Source organism: Lathyrus oleraceus, chromosome 2, assembly GCF_024323335.1.
Source record: "Lathyrus oleraceus cultivar Zhongwan6 chromosome 2, CAAS_Psat_ZW6_1.0, whole genome shotgun sequence".
Lineage (NCBI taxonomy): Eukaryota > Viridiplantae > Streptophyta > Magnoliopsida > Fabales > Fabaceae > Lathyrus > Lathyrus oleraceus.
In genome coordinates this window covers 279,145,565-279,158,115 of record NC_066580.1, presented here as the reverse complement: position 1 = coordinate 279,158,115, position 12,551 = coordinate 279,145,565, and the positions used below count along the sequence as shown (strand labels likewise).

The 12,551-nt window shown below is 35.1% G+C and overlaps 2 protein-coding genes across 2 annotated transcripts; one reads left to right on the top strand and one right to left on the bottom strand.

The window, feature by feature from the left end:
* Nucleotides 1-4,860: 4,860 nt before the first annotated feature.
* On the bottom strand, nucleotides 4,861-7,186 carry LOC127122901 (uncharacterized). Its single transcript, XM_051053176.1, has 6 exons — nucleotides 6,857-7,186; nucleotides 6,297-6,383; nucleotides 6,122-6,213; nucleotides 5,677-5,767; nucleotides 5,536-5,595; nucleotides 4,861-5,355 (listed from the first exon to the last, which is right to left on the bottom strand). The coding sequence occupies exons 1-6, from the start codon at nucleotides 7,184-7,186 to the stop codon at nucleotides 4,861-4,863; spliced, it is 1,155 nt and encodes a 384-aa protein (XP_050909133.1).
* A 32-nt stretch (nucleotides 7,187-7,218) lies between these two features.
* LOC127119149 (uncharacterized) lies at nucleotides 7,219-10,321 on the top strand. Its single transcript, XM_051049337.1, has 10 exons — nucleotides 7,219-7,449; nucleotides 7,527-7,742; nucleotides 7,829-8,083; nucleotides 8,176-8,577; nucleotides 8,652-8,902; nucleotides 8,976-9,143; nucleotides 9,244-9,348; nucleotides 9,445-9,511; nucleotides 9,911-10,006; nucleotides 10,097-10,321. The coding sequence occupies exons 2-10, from the start codon at nucleotides 7,581-7,583 to the stop codon at nucleotides 10,250-10,252; spliced, it is 1,662 nt and encodes a 553-aa protein (XP_050905294.1). The 5' UTR covers nucleotides 7,219-7,449; nucleotides 7,527-7,580; the 3' UTR covers nucleotides 10,253-10,321.
* Nucleotides 10,322-12,551: the final 2,230 nt, after the last annotated feature.

Here is a 12,551-nt window from a genome sequence, read left to right as displayed (position 1 = left end):
ACCTCAGTTAATGAGGGAGATCAAGTGGTCCACGTTTTTTCTGAATAATTGAATTTCATTTTATTTGTTTTATTTTCATTAATTCATATTAATTTTAATATTAATCAAAAAAATATGAGAGTTTCACCAAAAAAATTTAAATGAAATCCTATTTCATATTCTGAATTAAAATTAATTTTTGGATCATTATTAATATTTTTCACGATTTAATTGATTTTGTGAATATTTTTAATTGTTTAAAAATACTTTTAAGTCTCTAAAAATTCTGAAATTTTTTCTGCAAGGTCCTTTGACCTTGTTTGACCTATGATAAATCTCATGGCCATTTCTTTGGTGTTTTGATGAGGTTTTAGGAATTTGACAAACCATATTTAATTTAATTCATTATTTTTTAGTATTTTTAAATTGAATAATTGCCAAATAATTGTGTTGAGCCATTTTGATTGTTTGTGTGAGTTTGACTTGTGTTGTTGGTCGTTGGTCAAGGTTGATTTGACTTTGCTAAGTTATGATCATTGGATTTAGGGGACTGATGGAATGTACATTCCATCTCCCAAAATGAATGAATGATCTTAATTTGGTAAAAGTCCTCCTTTGTCCAATTTGAATTTTATCCATTCCCATCCCTCTTCATCTTATTCCCCTTCTTTATGCATTCATGTCATGGTCCTATGATATCTCAATGTCCTAAGGCTAGTTGATTGAAAATTAACATAAGTATGGATAAGATTAGGCCACCTCTTTTGCATATTCTTTTTTTGTGTGGTATGTTTCATGAGCATAGTCCATTATACTATGTCTCTAACATGCATTAACACCAAAATTCTATTGCCCGACCTTAAATAGTTATGATTTCTACATAAGTCCAATTACGATTGTTTAACATAGTGCTAAATTTTTGACACAAAAGGCATAGTATTCTAGTTAGTGAGATTGTAAGTCTCCCCTATTTTATGGTATTGTGTGGAAACTTGGTCTTTTTTCCTTCCTTTGGAAGATGTCTTGGTTCAAGGATCCATGCTTGTGATAAGTGAGTTGAGTGTTCTCCAAAGAATGACTTAAAACAAAAAAAAGCAAAAGCAATACTAATTTCTAACTCATTAAAAACTAACATTTACTTTCAAGTTATTTACTTTAATGCACTTTATTTTTTAAGCTCTGTTCATTTGCCATTATTCATACCATTCTAATTGTTTTTGTTAATGTCCTTTTCACTTTGTCCATTTGGACCATATTTTATGGTATATTTTGCTTGTGTATATTGTGTTTGTTTGTGTGGTCATTGGCCATTAATGTACATAATAAGAACAAAAACCCTAAAAAACATCTTGTGTGGACTGTTGGTTTGATATGAGACAATTGGACTTAGAATTTAGGAAACACTCCCTATGCAAAGGACTTAGCCAATGCCAACTTTCATGTAACCAAGTGCTTGTAATCTGAAACTTCATCTGACACATCCTTGGAAGATCCGTTTGAGCTCATCTACAACATGATCATTATGAAGCTATTATTTTGAACCTGTGACTTATGGCATTATGGAATTCATCTGCTACATAGGAAAATTTGAAGAAGATCATGGAATGGCTAAGCTTGGATGTGGCTATCTTTATTTGATGCCTTGCTCTTCAAGTTAATATTGTATGCTTTGTTTGTTGCTTGATTCTAATGTCCAAGGGAATTTGGGTTTCTATATGGCATTCTTGTCTATTCGATTGCAGCCCATTGGTCAGATCTTTTCAACTCTTAACTTTTAAATTTATGCTTAGGATTAGTCTCTTTATCTCCTCCCCATCTCTTAAATTTCAAAATCTATCCCTCCTTTTAAAAAACTTTTTTGTTTGTACTTGTTTTTTTCTTATCTTTTGGATTTTGTTCGTACTTTTCCCCTTTTCCCTTGGAAACAATAAAAGTACGGTGGCGACTCTTGTTATTTGATGTCTTGCTTATCCATAGCTTGATGATCATGAATTTACCGCTACAACAACTATAGGCCGAGTGTATATCCATTACTTGAAAAGTAATCTGGAAGTCACTCAGACCTATCTTCACCGGAAGGTCCACTTCGCCAATCACAGTTTTGCGCGAACCTCAAAAGCTTTGACGATCATTCCACTATATCTCATAGGCACTTCTTGATATGACAACTTTGACAATGTTGACTTCGGCAACACATTCAATGAAGATCCGGTGTCAACTAGCACATTTGAAAAAGCGTCATCTTTGCAGTTCATGGAGATATGCAAAGCCAAGTTATGATTCCTACCCTCCTCAGGGAGTTCTTCATCATAGAAACTGAGATTATTACAGGAAGTGATGTTAGCCACAATATGATCAAACTGATCCCCCTTAACATCATGTTCCATAAACGCTTGCCCTAGAATTCTTTGTAGTGCTTCTCTGTGCACTTCTGAGTTCATCAACAGAGACAGTACTGAAATCTTTGAGGGGGTTTGGAGCAACTGCTCCACCATATTAAACTCACTCTTCTTAATCAGCATGAGTACCTCATCATCGTCATTAGGCTTCAAGCTGTTGGATTCACCAGACTGGCACCTTTGAGCACTAACTGATTCCACAACATGCACCTCCACCTTCTTACTGACAGTCGAATCGTCCACGTTCTTTGGGAACAACGACCCAAACACACGACCACTACGGGTCAACTTAGTAACATCAACAATGCTTACGACAGAACTGGTCGTAGGCAAAGGAACCTCTTGACTATCTTTCACCATAATTCCATTATACTGATAGGGAACAGCTTTATCGAATGCATACGGGACTGGACCTGCCAACCGTATAACCAACGGCGATACCGATCTCTTATTGACATTGTTACTATTGCTGCTATCATACTGAATGACCACTCTCTCAGGATTCTTGAAAACTGGTACTATAACATTGACATCGTCATCTATGTGATGGGATTGAACGATCTGGATCAAGCCTTCATCCATCAACCGCTAGATGTCTCTATTCACAATCATACAACCCCTAGGGTTGACACTGCAAATAGCACAACCATCATGGTCATGCTCACAATCACTAACCAAGCAAATGTCCTTGTGCATCCTCACCAAGGACCTCATAATGAAGCGTACATCGAATACCTTGAACTCGCCTGGACAACCATCCACCATATTAACAGAAGAATATCCATGGGCAGGTAGTGGATTACACTAGTACAAAAAGAATAATATAATTTGTAAATTTACACCCGTTTTACAAAAAACGGGTGTAAATAGCAAATGCGGTGGCAGTTTTGTAAATAAAGTCTTATTTTGAATTTTAGTACGTAACAATAGACACCCTATTTTTAAATCACGGGTGTAAATTCAAATATTATTTATTATCAACTCTATATTACACCTGATATTCAAAAAAAGGGTGTAAATTTAAAAATAAAAATAAAATATTCGTGCCTTAAACAATAACTTTTATTATTCTTATTTGTTTAATCTTAAATTTTCTTAAAAAAATAATAAATTTTAATATTAATATATAACAATAGACACCCTATATTTAAAAATAGGGTGTATAATTATAACAATATAAATGACTAAATTTATATTAAACCCGTTATATTAAAATAGAGTGTAAATTTTGGAATATTAATATAACAATAGACACCCTATATTTAAAAATAGGGTGTATAATTATAACAATATAAATGACTAAATTTATATTAAACCCGTTATATTAAAATAGGGTGTAAATTTAGGAAACCCTAAGTACAATTTATCATTACCGCCTAAAATATAACCATGACTTCTCATGTTCCAAATTTTCTTTTCATTTCACATTTTAGAAACTTTTCATCATCGATGAAGTGCAAGAAATAGTGAAAAAGGAACAAAGAACGTGATTGCTCGGAAATCTTCACAACCCACAGCGGCTTCATCATTCTTCTTTACCGTTTTCTATACTCTCTTTTACGCTGCTTTGGATATTAAAGTTGATTCATTCGTTGTTGTTCTTACTTTTCTTTGCTGGGTTTCTTCTAGTTTCATCGTTAATTCCATCAGTTTCGAACTCGCTTGGAAGGTACTTTATTCATTTATTCGTTTGTTTTCATTCATCTACTCATCAAAATTATTTTAACCATTGTGCTGGACGATCTTTACTCATCAAAATTATTTTAACCATTGTGCTGGACGATCTTTACGAAAGCTACTAGCAGCTGCTCGACGACTCATCGAAGAAGGTTTTTTCATCTCCATAGAAACATAATGCAACATCAACAACGGGTTATTGATTTGCAAGTTTGAGACAATCAGGTAAATCTTTTTCCCACTGCCTCTATAATATTTGAACACATGGTTGATTTTGAATGTTGTGTTAATTGTTTTGTGCATTGGTTGTGTTGATTGTTTTGTGCATTGGTTCTGTTTGGAATTAACATTGAAACAGTTTTTGTATATTTTCGTATGGTTCTATTATTCTGATCTCTTTCACAGATTGTGTAATGCTGAAACAGTTTGAGTATGTTTCAGCTTCTTGTTTGATTTTCATTTAAAATTGTAGTATCAATGTTATGATTGAACGTTTAGGGCATTTTCCGCGAGTTCCCAAGCCCAACGACAATTCCAAGATGGGATTTTCATTGGAATTTGCTGGCATGCTTAACAGAGCCTGCCTGTTCTTTTATATTAGGATTGTTGGATTTGTCGCAAGCCTGCTTAACAGAGCATGCCTGTTCTTTATGTTCATGAGTCTGCATATGGTAAGCTATTTGGTAAGCTATTTGGTCTATATTCAATCTTGAAATCGTACCCCAGAAATTTCTGTAACCACGTCTGTTGTTCAGAAGTTTGCAGTGATTGATCCATCAGGATTTTCATACTTCTTTGATCTGTTCTAGTAATAAACTTGTTTCCCAACAAGTTGTGTTTCAACTATTCCCTTGGTACCATCTTCAACAACATCTTTTCCGCCATGCAAATGTTTTTTTCCATCATAAACTTCAGACCCCATTTCTTTTACCAAAACTGGTGGATATACCAGAGGCTTATCAGGATAATCCTTCAAGAACGAATTCGCTGTCATGAACCTGAAAACCTGAAACAGGTAGCTTTGATCCCTCACTATATCTGCACTCAAGAGTTTCTGTAATAAAGTTGGCTTCTTCTTGTTTTCTAAAAAATCTTTGTCAGCCAGCTTCTGCTTCTTACCGTTCCGACGCCTTTTGTTTGGATTCCTTCTTGCCTTGTTTTTGAATTTTATTTTGTTGGTAAATGGGGTTTCATTCTCTTCACTCTGAAGGCCTTGATTTGCAGCATTCTTCAGATAGTATGAAGGTATTTCGGCAACTTCAACTCCCAACTCAGCTTGCTTTGCTAAAACCTCTTTGAGCTGCAATGACAAAAATATATGCTAAGTTCGAGATCTGCAAAACTATGCAGTGTTGTCGACTGCGAAACGCAGAAAATAGCCGTTTATTCAAACTTTGTTATGCAATAATGCTATAGTGGCTATCCGACAATATTTTGAACAAACTAGCGTATCGCAAAACCTCTCTATCAATAAGTATACCTCTCTTTGTAAAACCTCTCTATCAATGCACTTGGAGTCTTTCGATTGTTCACTCTGCGTCTGCAAGTAGTAATTTGGTTATTATTAATTAGTCAATAACATTTTAATAAACACAAGCAGATAGAGTAGATTGTTTGAAACCTTCTCATTTTTTTCTCTGGAAGGGTGATTCTTCCTCCGTGCGTCACGCCATCGTAGAATTTCTTGCTCAGAATAAGTCGCAGAATAGGATCTAATGATTAGAAGGACAAATAATAAAAGCGTAAGTGTTATGATATTATCGGTGCAAAGATCGAACTAAACCCTGATGAGGAAATAATACATGATTACTAAAACCAGCACCACAAATGAGGTTTCTGTTCCATTTGGATGGTTATTTAAAATTTAAGTTCGGAACCAAAATCGTGAATTGGAACTTGTGAACCAATTAACAGAACTTTTGAGAATCAGTTATTGCCGATTCACCTTGTAACTTATAGAAGTAACGAAAATTAGATTTTGGTGGATGATTGGTGAGTGAGAGGCAGTGATAGGAAGTAAAAGATTGGTAAGATATTATTGGAAAGTCGGACAATGTTAAAGCTACCTTTGTGGTTGCTGCTGATGTTCCTCAGAATTTAAACCAAAAGTTCCTGCTCTCTCATTGTTGGGACCTGTTTTTTTCTCACAAGCATTAGTCTAACAGCAGAAAATTGTTTTCATCTCGATACAAAGTAGAAGAGTTCAAACCTCTACCCTTACGATCTTTTTGAAAACCCTGCTCTCCTGTTTCCTTTGAAGTTATTGTTTGGCGATCCTTTCCAGTTAGAGTTTGCAAAATTAGTGTTGACATTGCTATTAGGATTTTCCTGCAGCGACAATTCAGATTTGCATTAAACTAAATCCTTAGCAAATTGATAAACATGACTAATACACATTAAAGCAATGTTGTCAATAGCTGATCACAGAAAGTAGAAGTATATTCAACTTCAAATTTTGCTACACTAGTGCTAAGGCCCTAATATAGTCAGGATCATACTTGAGAGCGTGCAAGGCAGGTTCACCCGTGACTAAATAGGGTCGCATAAAATGTTTATCACTGCTAAACCTTGGCAAAATAGGGCTCTATTTGTTAGAGTTAAATTCTGGCTAAGCTACACAGGGCCTCCGAAAGTTTAAGACGACACTGGCTATAACCACTATTTGACAACACTTTGTACTAAAGTAAATCATGTATCACTAAACGACTGTGGTTAGTTAAAACTTCACTTCGCGACAATGCTATAACGCGCTATTTGAGAACACTGCAATGAAAAGACAAACACATTCAGTTTCAAAATACCTGTGAATGTGAATTCCTAAATGCAGAACTTTGAGCATTGTTTGTATTATGTGGCACAGAAGTATTCCCTTGTAACTGCTGAGATGGAAAAGGACCTGATACAAAACCATTTGGGTTCCCGGCTGCCGGATTTGGGGCAATCGGTGGCCTGACTTGATTTCCAGGCACAACACCAAACTGAGAATTTCCAGAAAACGTTGGATTTTGAGGGACCATAGGATGAGGAGGCAGTTGGTTAGGAGGAAAGCCAAACATAGGTTGTTGTTGAACAGGATGCATGCCATATGGTCTCTGCATTTGCATAGGTAACTGTTGGTTCATATTCTGCATTGGTTAGTATGCTGCATAGGTAACTGTTGGTTCATATTTTGCATAGAGGTGTCACAGCATTGCTACGTTTCATTGCCAAACTTCCTGATGGTGAAAAATACCAAATTGATTTTGATCCTGATACCTTCCAACCCATTGGTCAGTATGCTGCAAAGTTTAAAAGTTATTTGTCATTCATTGCACGTAGCAAGGTTAGTATAAATGAAAAGCAATGGAAAAAGATAAGCGATAAGTTGAAGGACGTGATATGGGACGATATCACGGTATGCATTTTTAATTAATTATTTTAAAGTTATTATCTATAATTGCTTCAATTACTAACACTCCTTATGTTTTGAAGTGTAAGTTCACTTGCCCCACTGATAAAGAATTTAGGAAGCATTGGTTTGTTTATATGGGGGAACGATTGAAGCAATTTAAGACATTGCTCTCAAATGTCTATATATTTGGGAAAGGAGATAAGCATGGAAATACAACTCCATTTGAAAAGTATAAATTTATCAAAGAAGAAGATTGGGATTTGTTTGTCCAGACTCGACAAAAAGAAGATTTTCAAGTTAGTTAAATTTGTAGATTTATTTTTATGTTATCTAAATTGATTTGGTTTTTGACGTTTAGTTTAATGTGATTTATTTGTAATAGGAGAAAAGGCTAAAAGGAAAGACACATGCATCAAAGAATATCCACCCTCATATTTTGTCTCGTGGTGGTTATGAAAAACTTAGGGCCACCGTAATGGAAGAGAGGAGGAAAAAAGTGATTGAAGAGGCCAAAGGTGATGAAAGTTTGATGGTTGACCCTCCCGAACTAAAGCGATATGAGGCATGGTTGATGGCTCGACAGAAGCCATCGGGAAATTTTACATCTGAGGCAACAAACTTAGTAGCATCTAAGATTGTAAGTAATAAAAGATTTATTGATAAATTTAAATTTCATTCATAACTTAGTAATCATTTTACATCATTTTTATATGTATCTAAATGTTTTAGGGAGAGTTAGTGGAAAAAAATACACAAGGTACTATTGTCTTTGAAGGGCGTGACGATATCTTGACTGTTGCCCTTGGAATAAATGAACACCCTGGTCGGATCCGCACTGCTCCTAGGGGTGTGGGCTTTAAGAAATTCTATGGAAAAAGTTCACGCTCCACCTTAGGAGGTGTCTCTCAAGATGACCTTCTAGCCCACCTTCAAGCCTTGGAGCAAAAAATGAATATAGATTTCCAACATAAATTACAAAAACATCTCCAACAACAAAGAACAGAGCTCCAACAACAAATGCAAAAAGAGATGCAAGAGGAGAGAGCTCAAATCCAACAAGGAATGAAACTCCTACAACAGATGCAATTGGAGCTCCGCTCCGAGAGGCCTAAAGAGATGTTTATAAAAGAGGTATGCGTAACTGGATACAATTAATCTACTAAAATTAGAAAAAAATTAATTTAATTAATGTTCACTTGATACAGCATGTAGAATCTGTGGGTACGAGCACTAACGGAAGTTGCTCAAAGGTTATGACTACTGAAGATTTAACTAAAAAAATGGATGCTTCTGAAGATTACCTCAAAAAGATTAACAATCTCAAGGAAAATTCATTCTCTCTAGATTTGGATCATGAAACAAGTGAACTCTCAGTTTTTATTGATAGGGTGGATCTTAATGAATTAACTTCCGGTATTAAATGGCTATCCACATCTATCTTGTCTTTATGGTGCACGTAAGTATCATATTCTATTGTTAGTTATTTTTTTATGTATCAAATATAATTAATATTTGTTTCAAAAATTTAGATATCTACATCGCATGTGTATCTCCAAGAATTTCAACAAACTATTTGGGTTTCTCGATCCAAATAGGATACTAGTTCACACAAAACCGGCCGAAGTTATTCAAACATACATACAAAATAAGTTGGATGGAGAGCCAAAAAAATGTTATTTAGGACCATTGCTAAATAGGTAAGTACATGTTTCCTTCAAGGTTTTATCGTTTTTCATATGTTATTTTGTAATATTTAAATTTTATTGATTCTAACACTTTTTTTTTGTAAATTTACAGCAATCACTGGCAATTGTTTGTCATTTGTCCTGAAGATAATATTATTTTTTGGTTTTGTTCATTAAACAGATCTCCTAAGAAAAATATTAAGGTCATATTGGAGGGGTAAGAAGCCTAAATAGAGAGATATCATTTATACTAAATTTTTGTACACATAGTCTTTATATTTATAACTTACTTCGTTGACAACTCTTTTATCAGAGCTCTAGAAGGTTATCATTTATTAAGAGGTATTAAGAAGAAGAAGCCTAATTGGAAGAATATTATGGTAAGATTTGTTTTACTATATTGTCGTTTCTTGGAATACTGGTGTGTTGGCTTGATTTTTTAGTTCTTGAAAGATACCATTTATAAAGAGGTATTAAATGCCCATATATCTTGATTATTTATATTATTATAAATGAGATAAAGAAAAAGAAAATTCCGATTTTATAATTGCAAGTGATATATTTGTAAGTTATCATTATAAACATGTAGTATATTTATTACTGAATTGCACTTATGGTGATAAAATTATAGTTGTACATGCTCTGAACCAACTAAAATTGTATGTGTTTCTATGTCGAGTGAAGAAAGTTAGTGTTGGTACAAATTTTGTGAAAAAGGAAAAAAGTTTGTGATGTTGTTGTTTTTGGTGGCTTTAATGTAACTAGGAGTTTATATGCAGGGGCATCAACAAGATAACGGATGGGCATGTGGATATTATGTCATGAAAAATATGTTTGACATTATTGATGCTTGTATTGTTGAAAGATTCAATGAGGTATTTTATATTACATATATTTAATGAAAAACATGTAAATTATTGTTTTAACATGTAGTTGTTTAATTTATTATATGTTTGAACTTGCAGATATTCACAGACACCTCATCATATGAAAAAGAGTCAATTGATCACATCCGACAACTTTGGGCTCAATTCTTTTTGCAAAAGGTTGAAGAGCAAGAGAACCAGGAAAAGAAAGATTTAATGACAAAACAGAAGCGATTAAAAAAAACTTATATATAGATATATTTTTGTTCCATGAATGATTTATTGGTACAAGTTACATGAACAAAGTGGTTGAATTTTTTTCTTACATGAATACAATTTTTGTTGATGTATGACTTGGTGCAAGATTCTAAAGATTAGAGAAATGTTTGTTTTGGTTATTTTTGTTTTTTATTGAATATCCAGGAATATATAAAAATATTTGGTTTAATGAAATTTCAAATAAAATATTTTTAAAAAATTGAGATATTTTACACCCTTCATACACAAAATAGGGTGTAAATGTGTTAAAATTAAATGTAATTATAAGATATTTTACATTTGATATATCAAAAATAGGGTGTAAATATTTGTCATTTTACACCCGTTTGAATTATAATAGGGTGTAAATTCGTTTAACTTCAATGTATGTAGGTGACAATTTACACCCGTTTTATATTAAATAGGGTGTAAATGTCCTAAAATTCAATGTATATATCTACCAATTACACCTTTTTTTATCTAAAACAGGGTGTAATAGGTGACAAGTTACACCCGTTTTATATTAAACAGGGTGTAAATGTCTTAAAATTTAATGTATATATCTACCAATTACACCCTTTTTTTAAATCTAAAATAGGGTGTAATATATTCTCTTTTTACACCCGTTTTAAAACGGGTGTAAATTCTTCATACATATCTCACCCTTTGAATTTACACCCTATCATAACGGGTGTAATATGTATAAAAAACGGGTGTAAAATCGTCTTTCTGCACTAGTGTTAGCTTTAACATTCGGCGCTCAGTCCTAAAAGGACACCATTCCACTCTTTAATAGATTCTGAACTTTATATTTGAGAGGGTAGCAATTCTCTATGTCATGTCCAGGAGCTCCTTGATGGAAAGCACAACGGAGTTCTGGTTTGTACCACCAGGGAAGTGGTTTAGGGGTTTACGGAGGATTTCTTGGTTGTAATAGGTTCTTGAGAACCAAAGAGGGATATAGTTCTGCATATGTCATCGGAATTGGGTCGAAAGAGACCTTCTTCCTCTCAAAAGTTTGTTGCTGATGATTGTTGGTATTGTTGTTGTTGTAGGTGTTTGTTCGTTATTGAGGTTGTTGTTATTAACGTTGTTGTTGCTGGACTGGTGCTGATTGATTTGCAGAAAACACAGGAATAACTGAAGATACTTGATGATGATGTTGACGGGGTAGTTTATTTCATCTTATCTGAGGCCTCCTTTGCCTCCCAACTAAAACTGCGTCTTGTTCTCTTTCTTCTTGCTGAAACTATTGCCATACCTCTTGATGGTTGACACCTCCACTCTAGACAATCGTCCTTCTCTGACACCTTCTTCTAGCCTCATCCACATGTTTACCATTTCGGTAAAGTCACTGGGGCACTGGCCATCATCCGCTCATAATAAAATGAGCTCAGGGTCTTCGGAAAAATCTTAGTCATCTCATTCTCCTCTAAAGGAGGGGTGATCTGAGCAGCAAGCTCTCTTCATCTCTACGCATACTCCTAGAATGTCTCCTTGTCCTTCTGAGACAATGATCTCAACTGATCTCTATCGGGAGCCATATCAACATTATATTTATATTGCTTCACAAATGCTTCGCCCAAATCATTGAACGTGCGGATTCTCGCACTATCCAACCCCATGTACCACCTCAGAGCGGCACCGATCAGACTGTCTTAAAAATAATGGATCAACTGTTGATCGTTATCTGCTTGAATCTTCACATTTTTGGACCAAACACAGTTCTGCAACACTCTTCCTAAACAAGCTTTTATCCCTCAAAGTTTTCAACTCCTTACGCAGCTCAAGGAATTGATCCTTCATCTCATCCATCTTCTCATACACATCCAGACCCTCAGACGGCTCGGAATGATGAGTGGTTTCTTCTACACGAGGAAGGGTATGCACAACAGGCAGCGACACAGACATGACCGGGCTAGATGTCAGCATGGAAGCAAAGGTAGGTGCAAAACCTTCAAGTACGAAGTTTGGCGGAACTCTCCCACGGGAATCCGGCAGACATGTTGGGTGCAAAGTGAGCAGCAATTGCAGGAATGGTAGAGGTAGCCACCTCGTAAATGACAGTCCTTTTAGGAGGAGGAGTTGCGGGTGTTGGAGAAGACTGACTCTGAGCAGTTAAGACTGACTCCATCATGGCAGTCAGGGGGGCGATCTCCTCTTTCAAGTCTCTATTCTTTTGCTCAAGATGTTCCATAATTATGGAGTGATTGGCGCGAGTATTGTATCGATGAGTCAGCTTGGCTGAAGTACATAAGAAACACCAATGAGACATCTGGCGAAAGAGAAACCTGCT